At 55.2% G+C, this 25,933-nt stretch overlaps 1 protein-coding gene across 1 annotated transcript; it reads right to left on the reverse strand.

Annotated features, from left to right (window-relative positions):
• Window positions 1-11,847: 11,847 nt before the first annotated feature.
• LOC120388467 lies at window positions 11,848-22,942 on the reverse strand. The gene is made up of 3 exons (XM_039510290.1): window positions 22,818-22,942; window positions 20,986-21,037; window positions 11,848-19,806 (listed from the first exon to the last, which is right to left on the reverse strand). Exons 1-3 carry the CDS (start codon window positions 22,938-22,940, stop codon window positions 11,897-11,899), a joined length of 8,085 nt encoding a protein of 2,694 aa, XP_039366224.1. The 5' UTR covers window positions 22,941-22,942; the 3' UTR covers window positions 11,848-11,896.
• Between the last annotated feature and the right edge of the window lie 2,991 nt (window positions 22,943-25,933).

The raw sequence follows: 25,933 nt of genomic DNA on the forward strand, positions 1-25,933 counted from the left end.
TGTCTTGATTTTTCACACTTGCTATCTGGTCACCCTAGTCTTTTTTATCTTGGGCAAGTCACTTGAGGCCAGATTTACAAAGGTATTTAGGTGCCTAAAGAAGCAGACAGCCTTTCAATGGGAATTAGGTGCTTAACTAGCTTTAAACATCTGGCAATGAGTGCCTCAGTTCTCAATCTGTACAAAGTGGGCATTATACCTCGCAGGGGTGGTATGAAGAAAAATAAGTTAAAGACTGAGTTTCTTGGATACAATGGCAAGGGGGGGACAGAGAAGTATCTGAGATACATAAATAAGAAGAGTAAGGCTCCAGTTATAACTGTTAGATTTGAATATGTTCAACCAAGATTATACAATTCAAAACAATATACAGGACAATATCACTATACAGCTACAGTACCGTAAGAGAACAGAAGCAATAATCATGTGTGTTTATCCTGTGTCTATCAAAAGCATTTGCCAGCTGTCCTCAGCATAATCTGGGAGCAAGGAAAGGGCGAACGTGAAAACAGAAGTTCACTGTTGTAATCATAACAATAAAACTCCATCATTTGCTATATCGAAGTAATAAACGTCTTGTATATTAAAGGTAGACAAGAAGTAACAGTAGGGAATAGTTTTCTTTACCTTCTCCAACTACCAACTCCCCAACATTCACCACAGTACAAGCATGAATACAAAACTTGAACGAAATCCTCCCCCCCCCCGTAATGTAAATTATAATGGAGTTTGCCGCAGGCTTTGGAATATCCCACTAGAGCCAAGAGCCTGACCTAAGATAGGCCCCTAAAAGTACAGAACATTAAACTCAATTCCAAAACAAAGGTGTTTATTCACCGAACCTTAGGGGATATAAATGTCCATGATCTGATCTAATCAATCAATCAGTGGCTCCTTCATCGGAAAGCTCAATTCTAGCTGTTTCTTTTTCCAACTACTCCAATAATTCCTTGGCTGACTTGCCTCCCCACTGATTTATTTTACTTGCACATGGCCCTTTACTCTGACAGAGTTAAAATAAGCCTCCTACTTGGGCAAAGTGTTTAGTTAAAGGAAGAAGCCCATACTGCCCAGCCTGTCACTGGCTTGACATTGTGAACAGGGAGATTCAGCTTCCATTGCAAATCAAGTCTGGTGACTCCTTTGTCACTAAAATGGTTACTTACCTGAACAGTGCCTGATGTTCTTCAAGATGTGTGGTGCACAAATGCAGTCCACTGTAGACAGATGAGTGCACTAGGCACACCTACAATTCCTGAAGTAGCAGGGAAGGTGAGAGGAGTGTGGAATGTATATTTGACCAAACACATCTAGAAGAATAGGTACAAAGCATTGTACAGGTAAGTAACCATTTTTAACTCCTTTGAGTGGCTGTGCACATACTCATTCCACCGCAAGTGATTCACCAGCACTTTCCTTACAGATGGTGGAACTTCAGACTACTTGAGATGGCCAAAGTTGGCATTGTCTCAGAAAGCCTAAGTAATGGCACAGTGTGTGGAGAAAGTATATACAGCGATGACCACGTTGCTGCTTTGCAAGTGACTGCCACAGGAATGTTGCTCCAAAAAGGCTAGCCAAGTGGAATGAGCCTTAGTGGAGCAGACTGTTATCCTCAGTAGAGGCGAGACCTTCACTAGATCGTAGCAAAGCTTGATGCAGTCAGAAATCCAATGTGAAATTTGCAGGACTGTAACAGGTAACCCTTTAATCCTCTCTCAGCATACGCTACACAAAGTCTAAGACAGGATCCGAAAGAATTTTTGCAGTCTAGGTAAAGTGTCAGAGCTCTCCAAACATCCAAGGAATTAAGCTTTTCTTTAACCTTGGTAGAATGAGATTTTGAAAAGAACACTGGAAGATGAATGATCGAGTTGAGGTGGAATGCAGAGACCGCCTTAGGCAAAATCTTAAAGTGTGGCCAAAGCAAGGCTTTGTTTTTGTGAAATACTGTGAAAACAGGGCCCGCTAGAAGTGCCGGGGGCCTTTGACACCCTCTTTGCAGGGATAATTTCTACCAGAAAGACTGTTTTCATTGATGGCAGTGGCAAGGATGTTGTTGCCAAGGGCTCAAAAAGGTGGAACCCATCGAACAAGATAATACCAAATTCAGGTCCCAAAAAGATACTGGATCAGACATAGAGTAACCCATGGATAAGGATTACTAAGTAAATCAGTCAATCTAGTAACAAATGGGGTAATGAAATGCTGTTACCAAAGTGTTGTAATTACTGTGGGAATACAGGGAAGCAGGACTATGCTTAAACTGTTCCAAATGAGAGGAGTCACCTTCAGCTGAAAGGGTGTTGTTAAGCCAGGGGGTTGAACGCCAGAGCCCTGTGAAAGTAAGAGGGGTGGAGATAGGAATCCCCAGCCAGGAGGCTACACACCCTCATCAAGGGCCCTCCCTAGCCTGATTTAAGCTGTTCCTCCCTTCTGTTCAAATAATAGCGCTAAATAGGCTTCATTAGGAGCCTCTTTGTTAAGTTAAATACCCAATCAGAAATCAGTTGTGGTAGGACTATGTTTCTGCCTGCTAAGAGCTAAAAATCACTGAGAGCTGAAATCACTTCAGATGAGGCAATGTTTCTGCCTGGCCTGCAGAGCTGAAAATTACTAAGAGACTGATGTACAGATGTCACAGCAGTGACAGCAGAGAGGCAGGTGGCAGCAGAAGGTGACTAACAGTCAGCTGGTGAACAAGTGGCTGGTGTGGCGGAGAGGTGTGATGAATGACCAGCAGGGCGGCTGGTGGAGAGGCACGGTGAGCAGGCGGGCAGCAGCAGAGAGCTGTGACAAGCAGGGCCGGCTCCAGACCCAAGCGCGCACTTGGGGCGGCATTTTGCCGGGAGGGCGGCAGGCGGCTCTGGCGGACCTTCCGCAGTCATGCCTGCGGGAGGTCCACCGGAGCCGCGGGACCAGCGGACCTCCCGCAGATATGACTGCGGAGGGTTCGCTGGTCCTGCGGCTCGGGTGGACCTCCCGCAGGCATGCCTGCGGATCCTCCACCGGAGCCGCAGGACCAGCGGACCCTCCGCAGGCACGTCTGCAAGAGGTCCCCCAGAGCCGCGGGACCGGCGACCGGCAGCGCGCCCCCTGCGGCATGCCGCCCTGCTTGGGGCGGCCAAATTCCTAGATCCGACCCTAGTGACAAGCAGCCAGCAGGGCAGCTGATGGCATGGTGAGAGCAGTGAGCAGGGTGGCCGGCAGAAAGGGGCAGCAAGCGAGTGCCCGAGCAGTGGAGTGAGTAAGGACCTCTTTACCCCACTCAGGGGGGAGGTGAATTCTGCAGATGCACCTCTGAATTCTGGGTCTGCACTGACCAAGAACAGTAACTGTGACCGGGGTGCAGAAAAGGGTTGGGCACATGAGTTGTTGGACTTAAGAACCTGAGGGGAAAAGGACAGTGCTGAACCTTCTTGGGGGTGTGTCTTTTACTCATGGTTTATGTTTATGAACTCTGTTGGCAGTATTTTCCCAAATTAACACCCAGTTACTTCCCTCCTTTTATTAAAAGTTTATTTTCCTCACTCAGACTCTATGCTTGCGAGTGAGGAAGTATTGCCTCTCAGAGGCACCCAGGGGTGGTGTGTAATTTTCCCAGGTTACTGGGTGGCGGCTCAAGACGGTTCTCTGTTGTATCAATGGAAAGGAAACCCCAGATATTGAACCCAGCCCTGGTTGCTGCTGGCTCCACCTGGCAGAAGGGTTACATAGCCACTGAACATGATGCATTGTCGTGTCCATCGCTCCTTGGAGGGGGAAGCAAGCAGTGAGATAACCTTCTGATATGATGGCCAAAAACTGTTCCCTGTATTCCTGAGCCAGTTTGTCCACAAATTTTGAAATTGCTGTCCCATTAATAAGGTATATTTGGACAACAAGGCCTAATTTGACACCCTATTTGAAGGCTCATAAATTCCAGTCTCATATTCCTTATTTTTTTGGGGGATAGCCTTAGGATGAGGCTGTGTCTGATGCTTGTTTGCCACCGTGTAAAGAAATACTTGAATTTTGGCTAGGGGACTTGGTATCATCCGTCCACCCATTTGATAGTGAGAGGTACAGAGGCTGATGTCTGCCGGAGGGTCTTGGGGGGATCCAACAAGGCCCTTTAGTGGAAAGGGCAATGCTTTGTGGAGTGGGAATTTGAGAGACATCCAACAGTTTGTGCAGATTGTTTTGCATGAGTGCTGCCTGTAGCCCCAGAGATGTGGCCAGTCTCCTAATGAGGTCCTGAAAATCTTTAAAGTCCTCCAAGAGGAGGTGATGTCGACTCTGGAGAAAAGGAAGAAATACTGGGGCTGTGGAGGGCAGGAATATCCTCATTCTCCTCTGGCTCTGTAGGCTCCAATAGACCTGTTGGTTGTGGGTTTGGAAGAGGATCATCTCTAGGCACTATTAGGTACATGAGGAGGTGACTCTTCTGACTGAGTGGCCAACAGAGACCTAGATAGTTTTGAAGCTGGCCAAGGAGGACCGTCCAGTCTTTGTACTGCCCACGGTGGATGGCACCATACTGGGACATCTTTATAATAATGTTCTTGCTCTAATTTGGGTATCTCTACAACATCGTCTGTATGGAGACCTGAAAGACATTTCCAGAGGTATGGGTCTCTCATGGTTGAGTCTGAAGAGGAGAAAATACAAAACTCTTCAGTAAATGGTGGAGCGATTCCCATAGGCATCGGTGGGAGGTCTCAGCACCAGCAACATACTGTGTTGTCCCAAAGGTAGCACACTCAAAGATGTATCCAGCGGTGCTGGTGGACAAGGTGGTCAGAATGCAGGACAGGTGAGTCAGTGTTGACAGTGCAGCACTCATAGACAAAGTGGATGGAACTGCCGCAACCATGGTGGTAAGTGAAGTTGCTGGTGCTGGCAGTGCAGATGCAGCTGAAGGCACTAAGGTCGACACCAGCTGATGTAACAAGGAGAGTCCAGGAGAGAGAGAGACATCAAGATAGTTGAAGAATGCCTGCAGCATCGACAGCACCAATATCAGAGGTGAGTGCTAAGCTGCTAATGTTGGTGGTGCCAGACCCAACAGCAGTGGGCTCAAAGACCTCTCTGGTAGGCAGGAGGCATTGGTCTTTGACTCTGGCACCAGCAGGGCCATCAATGATGCTGGGGAGTGTTGGTGCTTATGACCAGACCTCAAATTTCAGAGACTTTCTGTGAGAAGAAGAATGAGATTTTGAAGGTTTGTTGGTCTCGGAGGATGAGAGGAGGATTTTGAACAGTTTGAGGAGGCCACAGAAAATGACGAGTAACGTTTCTCACCAGATTTTGGCTTGGAAGCAGAGGCTACCAGTGGGGCACTCCTCACGGATGAATGTTCTGTCCTCTCAGGGTCAGGGTTGGGCTCTGACGAGAGATGCATCGCCTTTAGCAGAAGATTTACTTTAAGGCAGAAATCCCTTTGTTTCTTTGTTCTGGTTGGGAAGGAGGTACAAAGAAGCCATTTGTGCCTCACATTTGTTGCCTAAGCAGATAAGACAATTTTTGTCTGGCACTAGCCGGGATCATGGCCATGCGCATGGCACATTGTTTGAAATCTGGGGATCTTTGCCCAGTTAATTGAGCTGGTATTTACTAACACTAAATATATATAATACAAGAATTCCTCTAAAAGGCTGGCTAACTGAAGCTCAGGGGCAACGGGGAACTCTGACTCCCGCCATGAGCAGTAAGAAGAAATGGAGAGGGAGGTGGCTATCATGTCCTTTTAAGGGATCTACCACCTGCTTCTGGATGGGAGGGAAGGAGAGCAGGGAATTAACTCTTTCCCTGCTGGACAGATGGACGTTTCTGCAGCCCAGTCACAAACTGACCAGGAGATATAGATATCAGACCAGATGGTCAGCTGTGCCCATTTATATTAGCCAAAGCGCTGACCCAGGAGTCAGGACAAAGAAGGGTTAATATAAAGTGACTGGCCGGCAGTTGCCTCGAGCACCCGTTTCGGTTTAGCAGTCATCTGAGACGCCTCAGTGCTAACGCTGTGACCCCAGTGGGCTTTCCAGAAGGCATAATATACGCCGCCCTCCCTGACAAGTCATAGGTGCTGCAGGCAGGCAGGCGAGAGCTGTGCATGGCTTTTCTTGAACGGTGCAGAAATCCTCCTTGCTCGGCTCATTCTGGTGAGTTAGAGGCTTAGAGTGAGCCTGGGTCCATAGTTAGAAGGTCAGGGTCACTGTTTGTAAGAGAATTCAGGCTACTGCTTGTAGCGATCATCCGGCTGCATGGATCAACCCTCACTTTGCCAAAGTCTGGATGTTGTGCTGCTTGCATGTGCTTTCCCCTTGAGGCCGTTGATTACTGAGGCTTTTGGTTGTAAGACTCAAGTTAGAAACATAAAAGTGATTGCTTTGAAAGACAGGGACACATTCTGAATCTCTGGTATGACTATTCCTTAGCGGGACATGATTTTTAAAACGTGCTCAGCACCCACCCTCCGAAAATTAAGCCCTTTTAACCGGTCTCAATTTGGGTCCCCAAAATTACTTGTCACAGTTGAAAATCTTGCCCTGCATATATGTGGTCCAAATAGGGTCACCAGATGTCCTGATTTTATAGGAGCAGTCCCGATATTTGGGGCTTTTTTTTATATAGGCGCCATAACCCTCTTGGAAAAATTTTTGAAGGCGAAAGTAGTTAATGACATTGAGGTCAATGGTATTGGGACAAAATACAACATGGTTTTACAAAAGGTAGATCATGCCAAACCAACCTGATCTCCTTCTTTGAGAAGGTAACAGATTTTTTAGACAAAGGAAACGCAGTGGATCTAATTTACCTTGATTTCAGTAAGGCATTTGATACGGTTCCACATGAAGAATTATTTGTTAAATTGGAAAAGATGGGGATCAATATGAAAATTGAAAGGTGGCTAAGGAACTGGTTAAAGGTGAGACTACAACGGGTCATACCGAAAGGTAACTGTCAGGCTGGAGGGAGGTTACTAGTGGAATTCCTCAGGGATCAGTTTGGGGGCCAATCTTATTTAATCTTTTCATTACTGACCTAGGCACAAAAAGTGGGAATGTGCTAATAAAGTTTGCAGATGACACAAAGCTGGGAGGTATTGCTAACACAGAGAAGGACCAGGATATCATACAGGAAGATCTGGATGACCTTGTAAACTGGAGTATTAGTAATAGGATGAAAGTTAATAGTGAAAAGTGCAAAGTCATGCATTTAGAGAGTAATAACAAGAATTTTAGTTATAAATTGGGGACACATTAGTTGGAAGTAACAGAGGAGGAGAAGGACCTCAGAGTATTGGTTGATCACAGGATGACTATGAGCCGCCAATGTGATATGGCCATTAAAAAAGCTAATGCGGTTTTAGGATGCATCAGGCGAGGTATTTCCAGTAAAGATAAGGAGGTGTTAGTACCGTTATACAAGGCACTGGTGAGACCTCATCTGGAATGCTGTGCGCAGTTCTGGTCTCCCATGTTTAAGAAGGATGAATTCAAACTGGAACAGGTACAGAGAAGGGCTACTAGGATGATCCGAGGAATGGAAAACCTGTCTTATGAAAGGAGACTGAAAGAGCTTGACTTGTTTAGCCTAACCAAAAGAAGGTTGAGGGGGGATATGATTGCTCTCTATAAATATATCAGAGGGATAAATATTAGGGAGGGAGAGGAATTATTTAAGCTCAGTACCAATGTGGACACAAGAACAAATGGATATAAACTGGACACTAGGAAGTTTAGACTTGAAATTAGATGAATGTTTCTAACCATCAGAGGAGTGAAGTTCTGGAACAGCCTTCCAAAGGGAGCAGTGGGGGCAAAAGACATATCTGGCTTCAAGACTAAGCTTGATAAGTTTATGGAGGGGATGGTATGAGGGGATAGCCTAATTTTGGCAATTAATGTGGCAACTGATCTTTGATTATTAGCAGGTAAGTATGCCCAGTGGTCTGTGATGGGGTGTTAGATGGGATGGGATCTGAGTTACTACAGAGAATTCTTTCCTGGGTGCTGGCTGGTGAGTCTTGCCCACATGCTCAGGGTTTAACTGATCGCCATATTTGGGGTTGGGAAGGAATTTTCCTCCAGGGCAGATTGGCAGAGGCCCTGGAGGTTTTTCGACTTCCTCTGCAGCATGGGGCATGGGTCACTTGCTGGAGGATTCTCTGCAGCTTGAGGTCTTTAAACCACAATTTGAGGACTTCAATAGCTCAGACATAGGTTAGGGGTTTGTTATAGGAGTGAGTGGGTGAGATTCTGTAGCCTGCGTTGTGCAGGAAGTCAGACTAGATGATCATAATGGTCCCTTCTGACCTTAAGTCTATAACTCTTCCTCCCCTCCCCATCTCAATTTTTCACACTTTCTAGATGGTCACCCTAGGTCCAAAGAACTGGAGATGAACTACAGCTAGCAAAAGACGCCCTGCTCATTTCGTCTGTTTCTCTACTGGTCACCCTGTTTTACAATGTTTTAAAAGCATGGGGCTACTTGTCCAATAGGAGTCTCACAATGTGATCACGCTCTGCTTGCATTTAAAAATGATTAGAAGGCGAAACTGAGTCTGTTAGTTGCTATTAATAATTCAGGCAGCTTGTTCCTTTTACCTAATCATTGCTGCAAGTGGGTTATTGAAATGTTCAGCAGTAGGAAGATTTTTAGCCAGCTGTGTATTACGCTCCCATTTATAAAGGGTTAGTAAATGATTAATAGTTATTGCCATCTTGCACACACAAGTAGTATGAGTGATAGGTTATTATAGCACATCGGTAGAAGGAATCATAAAAGGCTTTAAGCCATAGTTACAAGCAACAGATTGACCCATCAGACTCTATAGCAATTGGCTAATCATTTATCAAAGCATCCATTAATCATTCATTAACCCTGTATAATGTATTTGGAAAAGGAGCATTAATACGAAGTGGGACCCTGTTGCTAAAGATTGTGGCACATGAAAGGAAAGTGGCATGCTCAGGACATCAGAGTGTTTAAATAATGTATGAGAGAAGACAGAATCAGTGTGTGTCTGTCTCAAGGCGTATGTCCAATGGAGCTTGGAAGTGAGCCAAGGCCTCTTTGGCATTCACAAGAAAGCCTGACCTTGGGAAAATGTTTTGACTATACCTGTGCGATCAGGAGCATCCATGACATTCAAGAAGGCACCCTTGGGAAGTCTGTAGGTAAGCTCCAGAGATAAAACAAGGAGCTAGCATCATCTGGGGAATGGTGACAACATCTAATGCTGGTGTGCAAATTCCCCCTCAAATGGTGCATAGGCCGGGCATGGCTGGTCCACTGTGTGGGGTGAATTTCACCCCATTTCTTTACCGTGATGCTCTGAGCAGTGCTCAGGGTGCAGGGTTCCTCTGGGACTGAGCACCTAGAGCCAGAGAAGGATCTGCCACGTGCGCCTGAATCAAAAGGCAAGAAACACAGGAACAGACCAAAGCTTATTGCTAGGTCTTGGCAGAGCCCAGCAGAAGCTCCGGGGACCATCCCAAGCCCCACTTTCTGAACTTTTTCCAATTCCAATGTACCTTTTTTGAGATGGGGTGACCACATCTGCACGCAGTATTCAAGATGTGGGTATACCATGGATTTATGCAGAGGCAATATGATATTTTCTGTTTATCTATCCCTTCCTTAATGATTCCCAACATTGGGTTCGCTTTTTTGACTGCCGCTGCACACTGAGTGGATGTTTGGTCTGACCCAGTATGGCCATTCTTATGTTCTTATGTTTTCAGAGAACTACCCACAATGGCTCCAAGATCTCTTTCTAATTTATACCCCATTATTTTATATGTATAGTTGGGATGATGTTTTCCAATGTGCATTACTTTGCATTTATCAACACTGAATTTCATCTGCCATTTTGTTGCTCAGTCACCCAGTTTTGTAAGATCTCTTTGTAACTCTTCGCAGGCTACTTTGGACTTAACTATCGTGAGTAGTTTTGTATCATCTCCAAATTTTGCCACCTCACTGTTTGCCCCCTTTTGCAGATAATTTATGACTATGTTGAATAGCACTGGTCCCAGTACAGACCTCTGGGGAATCCTGCTATTTACCTCTCTCCATTCTGAAAACTGACCATTTATTCCTACCCTTGCTGTGTGCGTGACAAGAACCAGGGACGTGGGAGGGGGAAGGGACAGCCCTCTGACAGAGGGATGGAACCTGAGGTCCCCTCAGCCTGGGGGAGTGCTCTGCCAGCTGGGTTAGCAATTACAGGGGTGTCACTGCCTCCTTCAGCTCTGCCTCTTGCATGACTGACTCAGCCCCCCGAAGCTTCCCCGCTCCAGGCCGGGGGCCTGTTCATGGCTCGCTAGCTGAGCGAGGGGCCTCCATGGGAAGTGTGTGGGGGGTTAGCACCTGGCTGGCGTATGTGGCTCCCCGCCTGGTGTGCTGGCTTTGTGGGTCCCCTTCCCAGGTGCCCGCCTCTCCCAGTCACAGTGCAGGGAGCCCAGGCATCGAAGTGACTGACAGCTCCATGCTGCATCGCTCTACCCCAGAGACTTTGTGGGTCCAGCTGCAGGGACTTGCACAGGATCACTCAGGATGGACCTGTCTGAAGCAGGAGTTGAACCCAGGACTCTTGAGTGTCAGGCCAGTGCCCCGCCACTGGGTCCCCCACGCTTGCTTCCTTCCTAAGGGGGCTCCTACCCTATGAGCCTTGTTCCCCTCTGTTAACAATACGGCTGAGGCCATCTCCCAATCACACCCAGCTCCTCTGCACAGCCGGCCGGGCAGCCGCCCCGCACCCACCTGTCCCGTCTTGTCCCAGGTTAGCCCCACTCCTGCGAGGCGCAGCATGTAGGGACACACAGCTCACCACAGGATCGGGGCCTAAGCCTGAATGCTCTGTGGGGCAGGAGATGGCTTGTATGCCATGTCTGCCCAGAACAGGGCACCCTGCTCCGGGATGGGGCTGACGGGCCTGAATGCAGTTCGAAGGATGCTAATTATAGCTCAGCTTCAGCTAGAGCTCCCTGGTGCCGGGCACTGCCCAGACACAGTGTGAGAGACAGGCCCTGCCCCAGCTGAGATCAGGCCCTGTTGTGCACAGGTGGGGTTGCCAACATTCTACTTTCACAAAACCAAACACCCTTGCCCTGCCCTGCCCCTTCTCCGAGGCCCCGCCCCCTCTCACTCCATCCCCCCTCCCTCCGTTGCTCACTCTCCCCACCCTCGCTCACTCGCTCATTTCACTGGGCTGGCTCTGGAGGTTGGGGTGTGGGAGGGGGTGAGGACTTCAGCTGGGAGTGCAGGCTTTGGGGTGAGGATGGGGATGAGGGGTGGGAGTGGGTCAGAGCTGGGACAGGGGTTGGGGCACAGGAGGGGGTCAGGGTGAAGGATCTAGGCAGCACTTACTTCAGACAGCTCCTAAAAGCAGTGGCATGTTCTCCCTCCGACTCCTACCCAGAGGCACGGCCAGGGGGCTCTGCACGCTGCCCTGTCTGCAGACGCCACCCCCGCAGCTCCCATTGGCCGGGAACCACGCCCAATGGGAGCTGTGAAGCTGGCACTTGGGGTGGAGGCAGCGTGCGGAGCCTCCTGGCTACCCCTATGCGTAGGAACTGGAAGGGGGACATACCGCTACTTCTGGGTGCCAGGTGAAGCCACGGCAGGCAGGAAATCTGCCTTAGCCCCATTGTGCTGCCAAGTGGACTTTTAACGGTCTGGTCAGTGGTGCTGACTGGAGCCACCATGGTCCCTTTTCGACCAGGCCTTCCTGTCAGAAACTGGACACCTGGCAACAGTAGTGCCAGCCACTAGACCCTGCCCTCCCCCGTGCTGCTGTGTCGGGCCCCAGATCACTCCTGCGGATTGCACACAAAATAGAGGTTTATTAGCCACCTGCAAGACCCAACCCTAACTTTCGTCCAAGGCCCGGAGGCGGCTCTCCTCTTCAGAGGTGGCGCTGTTGAGTGACAGGGACAGCTTCCTCCGCCGAACACAGGTTCTCTTCGCGCAGCGCTGGCGTTCTGTCGTGTACGTGGCGAAGGTGGGCGTGAGCACGATGCTGGTGGAACCAGCACACATGGCCTGTGCTCTTGCCAGGATGTGACCCTGGCTGCGGAAGCTCAGTTTCCAGCCTGGCCCGGTGCCCACGGTGCTCCAGGTTAGACGCTCCTACTGTCCCGGATGTGTCCTCGGTGGCATTTCCTCCCACGCCATTGGCTGCTGTGGCCACTCCGTGTGACCTGGCCTTGCCTGGCCTCCTGTGTGTGCCCTGCCAATCCTGGACTCCCTCTCCCACCAGGGATTCCTCTTCTCTGCTTCTGGACCTTGTTCTTCTGCTGGTGGGCCTCCCCCTGCTGCTGGATCTCCACTCTCTGCTGCGGACCTGGATCCCCTCGCTGTCTGGTCTTCTGGCCCTGCCGCTGCACCACGGGCCTTCCACCCGGCTCCTGGAGCGGCCCCGTGGGCGAGAAGGGCTGAGTGCCCGACCCCGCTGCTCTCTGAGCTTTGTTCTGGAGGACTCCCTGGGAGACGGCTGGTTGGAGCCCAGGGCTGCTGAGCCAGACTGTGAGACTCCTTTGCCTCCTTCTCCCTTGTGACTGCCGGTTGTTCTGGCGTCCCTGGCAGCGGGGCAGACTGGGGGTGGTGGCCATGGGGCGGAAGGTCCCGCTGACGCAGCCGGCGTCCCACTGGGGTCATGCACTTTCCCCTCCCTGCATTCGGTCACTTTCAGGGTCACCTGTTCTTGGTATCCACCATACTCTGCTGAGAGCCCTGTTTCCTCTGGAGAAGGTGGTTCTCCCCTGGTCACGCTGTCCCCTCGCCTGGCATCGGGGAAGGCCGCCCCAGATCCCTGGGGAGCCCCATTCCCTGGCAGCCCCCTGGTCCGAGCAGCTGCAGCTGGCTCCTTTCTCCCAGCACCGTCCATCTCCTCCGCGCTGGAACACAGCTGGCATCTCCTGACCTCTGCCCGCACATGAACGTTGGCATTGAAGGTCACGCTCTTGGGGGATGGGGCGAGTTTCTGAGGGGGTGGCGGTGCTCCGTGTGGTGCAGCCACCGACCTGTCGACCTGCCCTCTCTTCTCCACTGATGCCCTGGAGGTGACGCGTTTGAGGAAGCCCAGCATGATTCCCCTGAAGGTGGAGCCCTTCCCCTTGCAGGGGACGGACGGTGACTCAGCCCCTCTCCCTGGAGGTGCACGGGGCGGCTGTTCAGCCCCGGGCGGTGCCTCAGTCAGCACCAGGGCCTCTGTCTGCCTCATGTTGGTTCCAGCCCTGGGGCCTGTCCCCTCCGCCAGCATCTCTCTCATGCCGCGTCGCCCCTCAGTGTCCCTCCTCTCCTTCCACCCCAGGCTGCCTTCTCCTTCCGCATCCCAGGCTGCCACGGCCTCGCTGTCCCAGTCCCCGACCATCTCCCACTCGCCCTCGGTGCTGAACTGGGACAGCCCCTCTGCAGACCGTGGGCGCTGCTCCGAGGGGCTGGCTGGCCACCGGCTGCTGGACAGGGAGCCCACAAGCTCATTGGAGGCTGCAGACGAACCTTTGTCTCCCACATTGTCTCTGGTTACTAGCCGGGGGTGATGTGCTGGTGGGGCCCACATCTGGCCCCCCGCTTCCTCTCCATCCTCAGCGCCAGCGGGACCTTCATATGGGGGGGCACCAGCTGCACGGCTCAGATCCCGAGACCGCTGGTAGGATGCACCTTGCTCCCCTCTGCAGGCATCATCTGATGTCTTCCTGCCCCTCGAGTGCACGTGAGTCTCTAGCTGAGTCCTCGCCACGTCTGACTTCCCAGCCCCCTCGGCAGGCCAGGGCTGGGGGCTGAGTCCCTCCTCACCGGCGGTGAAGAGGCCATGGCATGTCTCACACAGGTACTGGTTTGCCTGGCTCTGGGACTCTCTGATTAGTCTCTGGCCCAAGGAGCCAGCTGTCGGGAATCCCGGCTCTCCTGTGCCCGCGGGGCGGGCTCTTTCTCCCAGGGCTTCCTGATGGGGCCCTCCCATCTGGCTTTTCCGGCCCCTCCTGCGCTGCAGCCGGATGTTCATTTCCCGCCTGTGTTCCTGGGCAGCGGCTCTCAGCCGCTCAGCTGCCATGTCGGCATAGATGGCCTGGGAGCGTATGACGCAGGGCGGCAGGATGAAGGAGCCCAGGGCCTTCTGTGCCAGGTGGATGTCCAGCTGGTGTGCTGCGGCTCGCAGAGAAGCAAGATGCACCCGTGCCAGCATGGGCCCCTCGGGCGCTGGGCGAGAGGCTGCGCGAGAGCTTTCTCCCACAGACCAGTCAGAGGCCCTGGACTCACTGCCCTCCAGAGACGACAGAGAGGAGGCAGGTGGTTCATATTTTGCCACGCTGGGAGTGCCCTGCCCCTGCCATCCGGGCTCAGCATGCAGAGGGCTTGGAGCTGCCGCATCTCCTAGGAGAGTTGCTGACCCCCTTGCATGGATACGATGTGTCTGCCACCCAGGAGAGCTGGCCCCCGGAGAGCGGGCGCCGTCCCACACCTCGAGCTTGCAGCACGGGCAGTCCAAGCATGTGCATTGGTCCATTTCCAGGTGGCCCACGATTTCCAGAGACAGAGACTGCTTGCCCCCTGGGCCATGGCGGCCGCGGCTCTGGGCTATTCTCCTGAAGCTGGATTCCAGCTCCCGCAAGATCCTCTTCTCATTCCAAATGGCTGTCTCCACAGACGAGCTCCGGGAGCGCCTGCTGGTCCCCGCCATCCGCGGAGCTCCTTCGCCATCGTGGGTCCTCCACTGCCCGGGACTTTCCTCAGAGCTCTGCTCTCTCTGCTGTGGGTGGGGATCATGGGCCGCTGGGCGCAAGGCCTGTCTCTGGGATTCCTGGGCCCTGTGGGAAATTCCCAGCACCTTCTTCCTGGGAAAGTCCAGGGTGGATTTCAGCTCTGCCTTGTCCTCCGGGAAGTGGCGTGGGGAGCTGGGGGGCCCTTCCCCATTGCTCGTCTGGGAGGTCTCCTGGCTTCTCCTGCTGCTGCTCCCCAGGGTGTGTTGGGACACTGCCTCAGGGCAGCTGGCTTTGCCCTCCTTTACCCCCATTTCAAGCCAGTGCTGGGACCGGTGGGTGAGGGGCTCCCCGGGGCCTGGCTGGAGCTCTTCCGATTGCCCCGTGGAGAGGGCTGTAGGACCTTGGGGGAGTGTAGGGAAGACATGGAGCCGGGGCTGGGTTTGGCCTCTGGGCTCTGCTCCTGGTGGGGCAGGCGGCAGGAACATCCTTAAGGACTCCAGGATCCTCTTGGGCAGGCCCCATCTCCGCTCCAGGGCCAGTTTCCTCACGTGTGACTCCAGGTGCTCCCTGGTTTCCATGTGCAGGAAGAGCAGGCTGCCCGTGGTGACGCTTTCGCTGGCTGGGGCCTGGACCCGCCTCGGGAGGCCCCTCCCAGGTGGTGGGGGTGTGAACGCACCCAGGGATCTCAGCACCACCCGCGGTAAGTCCCACTCGTGCTGGAGCTTCTTTCTCAGGATGTGGCTCTCTAGACGGTCCCTGACCTTGGCTGTGATCAGAGGTGGCCCCATGACCAGAGGCGGCTCCTTGTAGCCATTCCTCTCCAGCTCCTCAGCCCCCACGCGTCCAGCCAGGCCCATCTGCGTCCAGGCCCTCCCCGCTGCACTCCCCAGCGGCACAGCCGGAGCCTTTGGCATCATCCTCCGCAGAGACGCCGCCTGCAGCGTGGGCAGCCCCCAGAAATGCACCAGCTGCTTGTGTCTCACATTCATGTCTAGTGTATTCACAGCCGTGGGTGGCAGGCAGAGCAGGGAGCCGGCCCTGGGCTTGGGGGGCTTCTGGCCTGCGCAGATCAGCCTGGGGAGGCGTATCCTCTCCCCCTCCCTGGCCGCTCTCTGGGATCTCTTCACCAGGGCCGGCCTCACCCCCAGCCTGATCTCTAGGCACTTCCTCGCGAGGTGCCGCTGGAGCTCATCCCTCCGCTCAGCAGCAAGGCCATGGGATCTGCTGTCTCCTGCCAAGCAGCTCCCTGCGGGGATGTCTGGCTGGCTGGGCCCCAGCCGGCTTTGCCCGACGCCCCTTTCTCCACCGGCCCCAGGAAGCTGCGGGACAGCCGGCGGGGCAAAAGCAGCAAACAGCCGCAAGGACTCCTGGATCCTCCGGGGAAGGCTCCACCTCCGCTGCAGCATCATCTTCCGGAGGTGACGCTCCAGGCGGCCTCTCGTGTCCCCGTCCATGAGCGAAGGCTCCTGCCCCAGGACAAGGATGTGCAGCTCGGCGCGTTGGCGGGCTGCGGTCGGCTCCGGCACAAAGGCTCTGAGCGACCGTTCGATGAGTGCGGGGAAGCCCCATTCGTGCTGCAGCCTCTTCTTCCTGACATGCAGCTCCAGGGCCTCTCTGGCCTCCGGGCCCAGGAACAAAGCCTCCTGCGCCCAGAACTCGACTTCAGTCTCACGGGGTGGAACTGGCCCAGGGGGCGCCCTGGGGACCATCCTGCTGAGCGACTGGGTGTAGAGAGTGCCCAGGCCCCACAGGGCCGTGAGATGTTTGTGCTGCACATTTAGCTCTAGGTGGCAGACGTCCTCCGGGTGCACGAAGGGCAGCTGGGGGCTCCTGGCTTTCGGGGTCCTGTCCCCAGCAGGGATCAGCTTGGGGAGGGGCAGCCGGGACACGAGATGCAGCCTTTGCCAAGAGCATCTCACTGCAGCAGGGACGGCCCCCAGCCGGGTCTCCACACATTTCTTTGCCACGTGGATCTGCAGCCGCTCCTGAGCATCACGTCCCAGGCTGAGCCGCGGGTGGGGAGCAGTGACAACTCTCCTGGCTTTCCCCACGCCCTGCTCCAGGTGCACAGTGCTCTTGTGCCAGGGCAGCAGGAAAGGCCCCTCTGCATCCTTTTCTGTATGGCTGCGAGGCCTGAACTCCGCAGGGGCTGCGGCAGGCTGGAGCAGCCGCACCGACTCCTGGATCCTCCTGGGAAGCCCCCAGCGCCGGTGCATGAGTCTCTTGCGGAGGCTGAGCTCCAGCTCTCGTCTGCTGCCCTCACTGAGGAAGGACAGCTCGGGCTGGAGAACGGCCACGTCCCCGTCGGCTGGCGGAGGGGCCTTGGGCTGGCCAGGGCAGGGGGCAGCCGCCATCAGGCCCCGCATGGATTTCTGGACTATGAGAGGCAGCCCCCACTCGTGTTGCAGCCTCTTCTTCCTAACGTGCAGCTCCAGCTCCTCCTGGGCTCCCGGTGGGAGGAAGGGCAGCTCCTGCTCCGTGAACTCGGTCCCAGCTGTGCGGGAGCTGGAGGGCGGCGGGGCGGGCGAGGGGCCTGCGTGGAACAGCTTGGCCAGGGACTGTTGGTAGAGCGTGGGCAGCCCCCACCTGAAGCTCAGGTGCTTGTGGAGAAGGTTGAGCTCCAGGTGATCTGAGGCCGCCTGCTCCAGGAACAGCAGCTCCCTGGGCCGCAGCTCCAGGGATCTCTGGCCCGGCCGAATCAGCCGGGGCAAGGGGAGCTTTCCCACCCGGCGGGCGGCTTCCTGTGAGTGTTGGGCCCTGCGGGGGATCAGGCCCAGACGAATCTCTATGTTTTTCCTGGTCACATGTCTCTCCAGCAGCTGGTGGCACGTGTCCCGTCTGAGCTGCTGGCGCCATGCAGTTCCCAGGAGCCCGGCTAAGGAGACAGCCACCGCTGTGGGGCCCACGGGTGCCGCCCTGGAGGGTGATTCTCTTGAAGCCCTTCTCGCTGACAGCCCCCTGAGCGGCCGGCTGGCCCTTCTGCCTTGCGTGTCTGGATGTGTCCCCAGAGCTGCGGTCGTGGGGGGCATGAAGCCCCGCAGGGACTCCTGCACCCTCCTGGGGAGCCCCCACCTCCTCTCGGCTACCCTCCACCGGATGTGGGCTTCCAGCTCCCTCTTGGTGGCCAGAGGGATGGGAGGGGCCCCACTGCTGACATGGAGCTCCATGGCTGCCTGCCGGTCGCTCCCCTTGGGCCCGGGGCGCGTGGGCGGGGGTGGCATTAAACACCTCAGCGATCGCCACACCAGGCCCGGCAGGCCCCATTCGTGCTGCAGCCGCTTCCTCAGGACATGCCTCTCCAGCAGCTCCCGGCCCTCGGGGGCCACAAAGGGGGTCTCCAGGGGGCAGAACTCGATGGCCACACCCAGGGGCAGCAGGGGGGTGGGTGGCATGGGCGGGCAGGGCACCATCTTGGCCAGGGACTCCGCGTACAGGGTGGGGAGAGCCCAGAGGTACTGGATGTGCTTGTGCCTCACGTTGAGCTCCACGCTGCCTGCCTTGCAGCTGAGCAGGGGGCAGAGCCGGTGGCGGGCCAGGGGGGCCTTGCAGCCTGGGGGGATCAGTTTAGGCAGGAGCAGGTCTCTGCTCCCCAGGGCAGCCATTTTCTGAGAGCTCCTCAGCACGGCAGGCAGCGCGCCTAGTCTGATTTCCAAGCCCTTCCTGGCAATGTGCCCCTGCAGCTCCCGGGTGTCTCTGCAGCAGTGCGAGCTGGGCGCGGATTTGGATGCTCTGGCGGGGCCCTGGGAGGCCTGGGCTGGGGCTCTAGCTCTGAGGTCGGGCGTCTGGGCTGCCCTTGTCACTGGGCCTGGCCCCCTTGGAGCCCATCTCCCAGACGGCAGGGGGCCGAGCCGGGGGTGTGGAGGTGTGGCTGGCATCAGCAGCCTCAAGGACTCCTGGATCCTCCTGGGCAGCCCCCATCTCTTCAGATGCACCATCCTTTGCAGATGCCGCTCCAGCTCTGTCCTGGAGCCAACGCTCAGGAAGGGCAGGGCCTGTGGCATCATCACCACCCTGCCTGCCCCCGAGGGTTTGCGTGCGATGGGTTTTGGTGCTGGGGGCATGAAGATCTTCAACGCGCTTTGCAGGGTGCAGGACAGCCCCAGGGTGTGCTGCAGCCTCTTCACCTGGACGTGCCGCTCGAGACTCGCCCTGACGTCACGCTGGAGGAAGGGGGTCTCCACTTCAGCGAATTCGAGCCGGCCGGGCACACGCAGGGCTCCAGCGCTGACCCGCGCCAGGGGTCTCCCAGCCAGAGACATTGGAGCTTCCCCCGTGGCCCTGGGTGCTGTGCTTTCTCGGTCTCGCTGCCGTTTGGCCTCCCGCCCTGACATCCTGGTCCCGCCTGGGGACTTGGCCAGAAATGGCACCCAATCGGGGCGATGCGCCTGCCTCTGGGGAGCGGCCTGGGGGCTCTTTGCTCTGACTCTGCGCAGGAAACTCCCGACCCAGCCATGTTCCGCTTGGCTTGGAGGGAAGGGCTTGTGCTGGACAGGAGCGGGGCCGGGGTACTCCTCACGCCTGGGAAGAAATGGCTCGTGCTGGCTTGATCCAGTTCTCAGCTCCCAAGCGAATAGGGGCGGCTCGTGCTGGAGAGAAGAGGAGCTCTGGGCCTGCTTTTGCCCACGAAGGAGAGTCTCATCCCAGAGAGAGGAGCAGAAGAGACATTCGTCCTGCTCTGTGGAGGAGTCTTTGGCCTGCTGTGGGTGGGACAGCTCCTCCTCATCCTCCCTCAGCAGGCGGCGCGCCGTTTTCCGGCTGCCTGCCTGGCGCTCGGGAGGGGAACGGGTCTTGCTGGGTTGGAAGGGGCCCTGTGCCGGTGGGAGGACCTGTAGCACATCCAGGCCTCTCCACATGGATCTACCAAGCAGGTTCCTCCCTTTGGAGCAGGAGGCGGGAGTAGGAGGTGACCCTGGCCTGGCAGGGACCCACACGCTGGCCCTGTCGGCGTATACCAGCCGCTCGGCTTGCCGGGCCGCCTCGTTGCACAGGGCACAGTCCGAGTTGTCACACAGCAGCTGGCGGATGGAGCTGCGCCTGGCAGCTTGGCGAGCGCGGTGTGGGTGGTCCTGGCACAGCCGGTCACGCGGCTGCTTCACCCGTTGCTTCTTTGCACCTAAAACAGAACGGCAGAGAGGGCTTCTGAGGAGAGATGGGGCCTGAACGTAGTGGGGGCCACGGGCACCCGAACCGTGACCCCACCCACCTGTACTGCCCCAACCCCGAATCCCCTTTCCTGCACTGCTCCTAACCCCGAGGCCCTGCCCCATGCCACTCCTTCTCCCAGTGCCCTGCCCGCCTGTGACCCATTCCCCCTGAGGCCTCGCCCCGACACCAAGCCCCGCTCCTCCGCCACTGCTTCCCTCCAAGAGCCTGCCCCCTGCTTGCTCTTTCTTCTCTGCACACCCTGCCTCCTGTTGCTCGCCCTTACAGCCAGTCAAAAGTCAGAGGGCATGGCCCCCCGACCCCCTCATTCCAGTGCCCTGGCCCCAGGCCACTCTGCGCTGCTGCTCCAGAACCAGGCATGCTGAGCTTGTGAGAGCCCGGAGCCCGATGAAACACTCCGCCAGCACCACGCCGGGCCCCCTCTCAAACACTGCCAGTGTTGTGAACCTGGCCACGGTGAAGTCCCAGCGCCATGAACCCGGCCCGGGCATCGTGCCAGGGCCGTGAATCTGGCTGGTGTGCTGTCCCAGTACCAGAAACCCGGATGGCACATGGTCCTGGTGCAAATAACCCAGACAGTGCCCCATCCTGCAGAAATGCGGGATCCCAGGAAATCTCTCTGGCAAATGTCAGGGGCTGGCGACACCTAGCAGCCTTGGCCTTGCAAGCCCTGGTACGATGCACAGCAACGGAGTGCCAGGGGGCTACACCCTTATCCAAGACAGAGCAGACGGGGTGAAATAAAGACAAGATCTGCTGGGCAGTGGGCAGTGCCTCCTGCTAGCAAAGCTGCCCTGTTCTGGGAAGGGCAGGTAGCTCCCCCCCTCTTGCCCCCCGATGCTCACCATTAGCCTGCACAAAGCCCTGGAGGACATGGGGACAACCTGCCAGAGGGGACAGTCAATGGGGTGTTTGCCTCCATCGCTGCAAAGCCTCCAGATGATGGTTCGTTAGCAGCATGTCAGCTTATCCCAGCTCCAGGCAGCGCCTTGGCTCCCGCTCCCATCCCCAGGGGCAGGCCAAGTCTGAGGGGCCTCGTGTGGGACCCCATGGCCAGAGTGGAGGGCTTGGGAGAAGCCCTGGGATTCTGAGCCAGGGAGCCATCAGGGAGCGTGAGGCAGGGCCTTACCTTCTCCCTCGTCCTCCATCCCCCTCTGCCGGAGCCTGCTGACCAGAAGAGCCTGCGGGAGCCAAGGAAGCAGCAGAGTTACATGGTACCCAGACTGAGGCCGTGCAGTGCCAGCCTCCCGCCCAGCCCAGCCCAGTGCTAGGGGTGCCCACGCTTCCGTGCACTTCCTGCAGCTGGAGAACTTCAGACTCCTTCAGACTCCCCACCCAAGTGTCATTGGAACAATCCTGGGTCCCCCACCCCCCGACATCGGGTCATCGCCACACCAGAGTCACAGCAGGGCCCTGGGAGAAAGGCCAGGCTGTGCCCACAGCCTCTGCAGCCGCACCCCACTGGAGCCAGCTTACCCCAAGTGTCTGGGATGTTCTGCTGCCCCCGGACCCACATGCATGGGCCCCATCTGCCTCCTGGAGCTGGCAGGGTGATTCCCAGCTCACACAGACAGATTCATGCTACATCCCCTCCAGCTAGCACGCTAAACCCAGAGATGTAAGCGTGGTTTCGCGCACAGCAGTACAGGCTAGGACAGACCCGTCTGGCTGCCATGGGTACGGACGGGGGCAGCTAGCCTGTGCCACGGCTCCGGCTGCCCGTGCCACCAGTCAGTGAGAGCTAGCGTAAGAACCCCATGCCAGCTGGGAATCACCCCCTAGCTCTGGGTAGGGGCAGACACAGAGCCGGAGTGGCCTCTTTCTGCAGCCTCCCAGCCAGATACCCTGGGCTTCCCTCTCCAACCACATGCCAACGGGTCCCTGGCTCACCACTGCCCCCTATCCCCTGCAGCCCATGGTCATACGCCAGGGAACACAGGCTGGAGGGACTTCCCTGGGCTCCCCTTTCTATTGCCTGGGCACCAGGCTGCCCCTGGCACTCCCTCAGCCCCTTGAATTCCAGGCTGCCCCATTCTGGCACCAGCTGAGCTGCGGATTACAGTCTGTTCAAGAAACCGAGGCTGTAGGAGCTGCCGCATCGCCCCCAAGGCTCTGGGAACGCCGGCACCAGGAAGCCCAGGCAGGGCCGTGTGCTGGGACGTTAGTTCTGGGGCTGGAGCCGGCTGAGCCGTTCAACGCCCGGTTGTTTTGGGGAGCTGGGTGACAAACACAGACACCGTAGCCGGCTGGGCACACTGCCTGGAGCCGAAATGGTGTCAGCTGCAGAGTAACCTGAGAGGAGGGGCAGCAGGTTCCTCCTTTGCTGTCCATGGGCCCTGGGTCTGACCCTTGCGGGGGGGTGATTTCTTCCCCCGGTGTTATGAGTCGAATGAGGACCAGGCCCTTGGGTTTCGCAATGTGCTCTGGCTTCCTCTTCTCTCCCTGTCTCCCCTGGTTCCCACCTGCGAGCCCAGCTCCCCAACTGATCTGGGACCCGAGGCAGGATCCCCAACTGACCAAATCCAATGGCTGTCCAAAGATCCATCCTGGATTCCCCCTTTGTCCCCCCACCTCTTGCCTGCCTGCCCTCTCCCTGGCCAGCTGGGAGGCTAGGAAAGCTTGTGGCTTTGGGAGGGAGCTGGGAGGGTTTGTTCAGCTTCCCCCAGCATAGGGAAATAACTGGCCAGAGCTGGCTTAGTGCCATGAAGCCTGGGACCACGAGGGAGAGCCCTGGCATTTCTAGCACTAGCTGGTGGTCGGAGCAGTAAGGAACAACCAATGAATGGAGCCACGAGCTCTGTCTGTGGCCCTGTCTCTCGCTGCAGATGTGCCCCACCAGCCCAACAGGGCCTGGTCAGAACAGGGGGCCTCGGGTGCTCCTACCCACCTGCCCTCCCTTCCATGGGGCTGTGTCCAGGCAAGCGCAGGATGGCTGAAGGGGGGTCGGGGGGGTCCTCCTACCATCCTGCTTCTCCAGGAGAAGCTGTGCTGTGTCACCATGGCCACCCAGATGACCAGGACCAGAAGGACGCAGGTGTACAACACCCAGGAGCTGTCAAAGCAGGCACAGAACCAGCTCTGCATGATCCCCACCCCCACGTCAAACATGCTGGGGAGGACAGTCTGGACGCGCACTGGGGGTGGAGACGCTACACTCCCTGCTACTGCTGTGGCTGGATCTCGCCTGAGGGGCTGTTTGTTCCAGTGATGCATCATAAAGAGCCAGGACCAGGCGGGTCCTGACATCACAAAGGGACTGCAGGCATCAGAGGTGGACAAGACCCTGGCTCCCTGCAGCCCCTCCCCAGCACCCCATGTAGGTACTTAGAGACTGACTGAGTCACCCCGTAACCTTCTCTTCATTAAGCAAAAGAGATTGAGCTCAGTGAGTCTCTCACTAGGCAGCAGGGTTTCTAACCTTTGAATCAGTCTTTCATTGATAACATTGTGATGGTGCTGCCCATGGGAGCCAGCTGAGATCACTCAATCAGGGTGAACTGCAGACCAAACGGGGCAGACAAACCCCAAACGCTGGTGGATATTCCAATACTTAGATTTACCAAGCCAGCCCAAAACAGCTTCTATAGTACCTCACTGGTTACTCAGAAGTCAAAACAACGCAGTTCCCTTAAAGTGCCCAGCCTCAGGCCTCCATCCAGACACACCTGTCAAATATGATGATTCCTGAAAATCTTATCTCATTATATAAAAGAAAAGGTTCTTCCAATCCCAAAGGATCAGCCACATACACAAGTCCAATTATAACTTAGATCTTACCCAAAATACACACTATTAGCCAATTTTTATTAACTAAGCTAAAATTTATTTTAAAAGAGAGCATGTTGGTTAAAATATCAATATACATAAAGACTTGAATTCAATTCTTGAGGTTCAGATACATGGCAGAAGTGAGCTTGTAGTTGCCAAAAGTCCTTTTAGAAATAGTCCATAGGTTATAGTCCAATGTACATATTCAGGGTGACTCTAGTCAATGACTGGGGATCTCAATCCTTATGGCTTAAGGTTTCCCACTCTTGAAACCCAAAGCAGATCTGAGATGAAGTAGGATTGTGTCCCAGGGTTCTTATACATTTCCAGCAGCCTTTCGGCCTGAGCAAACAATAGGCTTAATTCTTTCTCCCAAACATCCTGGCCTTATAGGTGAGACCGCGTTATATGGAGTACGGTCTGGTACGACGAACCGGCAAGAGCTGGTATGCCGTGCTGCACTGGACCGGCTTCCCTGGCGGTGATTTAAAGGGCCCAGTGCTCCGGCCACTGTGGGGAGCCCCGGGCCTTTTAAAACACCACCGGAGCTCCGGCAGCGGGGCTCAGGCAGCACTTTAAGGGGCCTGGGGCTCCCCGCAGCAGCCGAAGCCTCTGGCCCTTTAAATCCCCACCCAAGCGCGGCTGCCAGAGCCCCGGGACTCCGACAGCTGGGCTCAGGCAGGGATTTAAAGGGCTCGGGGCTCCACACGAATTCACATATAACCTGGTAAAACAGCAGGGCTCAGGCAGCGCTTTAAAGGGCCCGGGGCTCCCCGCTGCTTTACCGCGTTATATCTGAATTCATGTTATATCTGGTTGCGTTATACCGGGGTAGAGGTGTATTAGTATTAATATTCAGACTGGAAAAAGGGGTACATTTTTAACAGTCAGCGTAATTAACCATTGGGACATTTACCAAGGGTCGGAGAGGATTCTCCATCACAGGCAATTGTTAAATCAAGACAGGATGTTTTTCTAGAAACGAGGAATTAGGAGTTATTGTGGGGCAGGTCTCTGGCCTGTGCTATACAGGCAGTCAGACTAGATGATCACCAGGCTCCCTTCTGGCCTTGGGATCTATGAATCCAGTATACATCATGAATTCACCACTTGGCTATTGTTTAGGATTCTGGGTGCAGGTAGTGCCCCTAGTGACTGAAAAGAGGAAGGACTAAGTTGCAGTAAAACTAACATAGGAATGGAAAGAAACGGTCAATTTTCAACATGGCACCAGGCTGACAGTAGGGGGTGGGCCAAGATCCAGTACCTGGGCTGGTGTTCAATAAATATTGATGATCTGGCAAAGGGCGGGTGGGAACTGAGGTGGTAACATTTGCTGATGGCACAAAATTAAATTAGTCAAGAGTGAGGAGCTGCAGAAGAACCCAAGAAAGGGCAAAGAAAAGGCAGCCCAATGGCAGCTGAAACACAGGGTTGGCATGTGCAAAGTAAAGTAACCCTGGAAGGGATCATTTGAACTACTGCAAACATCTGGGTTCTAAATTAACACTAGCAGCTCAGCATCTCTGAAAGTCAGTTTTCCCCGACCATCGTGGGCTGCTTTCCTAGAAAATGTTTCGTTTTAAGAGCAAGCTCATCCAGGTGGACTAAATGACTCCAGCTGGGCAGTGTCACTGTGCAGTATAAATATTCTCTGACGCTGCAAAGCCAGGCTTTAGTGATCCCCACTGAGAGACTATAACGGGATTTGCTTTCCTTGCAATGTGAAGAACAATCTTCTCCACCCCCACTCCAGTAAACAGGATGTCATGGAATTAAGTGCTTAATCCTGTTTTGTGGAAGTCAGTGGGAAAGTTGCCACAGACTTCTATGGAAACAGGATGAAGCCAAAGGTTAGAAGGGGGACGGATAGCTCAGTGGTTTGAGCAGTGGCCTGCTAAACCCAGGGTTGTGAGTTCAATCCTTGAGGGGGCCACTTAGGGATCTGGGGCAAAAATTGGTCCTGCTAGTGAAGGCAAGGGGCTAGACTCAATGACCTTTCAAGGTCCCTTCCAGTTCTAGGAGATTGGTATATCTCCAATTATTACCTAAGCAGTTTTGCTTGTAATGGGCCTTCTCCTGCCTGATACCGAGCACTTGCCACTCCCACTGGGGAGATCAGACCAGTTCAGAGTCTGGTCGCTCTTAGATCATACTCCATTCCCCACCCTGGCTCGAATAAAGCAGGAAAAGAATGGAGTGGAGAAATCCTCCATGAACCTGAAAAGGTGAAAGAGAAAACTTGGTAGCACCTTCCTCCATGAATGGTCCCACTGACATCAACAGGGCTACTCGTAGAGTAAGATGGG

The sequence above is a fragment of the Mauremys reevesii genome, linkage group 1 (assembly GCF_016161935.1).
Source record: "Mauremys reevesii isolate NIE-2019 linkage group 1, ASM1616193v1, whole genome shotgun sequence".
Taxonomy (NCBI): domain Eukaryota; kingdom Metazoa; phylum Chordata; order Testudines; family Geoemydidae; genus Mauremys; species Mauremys reevesii.

Excerpts from the sequence above, each read along its gene's own strand:
- LOC120388467 (XM_039510290.1), bottom strand. The coding sequence starts at position 22,940 with ATGCAGAGCTGGTTCTGTGCCTGCTTTGACAGCTCCTGGGTGTTGTAC. Across the intron at positions 21,038-22,817 it reads TCTCCTGGAGAAGCAGGATG|GCTCTTCTGGTCAGCAGGCT; the intron begins GTAGGAGGACCC and ends TGGCTCCCGCAG. Across the intron at positions 19,807-20,985 it reads GATGGAGGACGAGGGAGAAG|GTGCAAAGAAGCAACGGGTG; the intron begins GTAAGGCCCTGC and ends GTTCTGTTTTAG.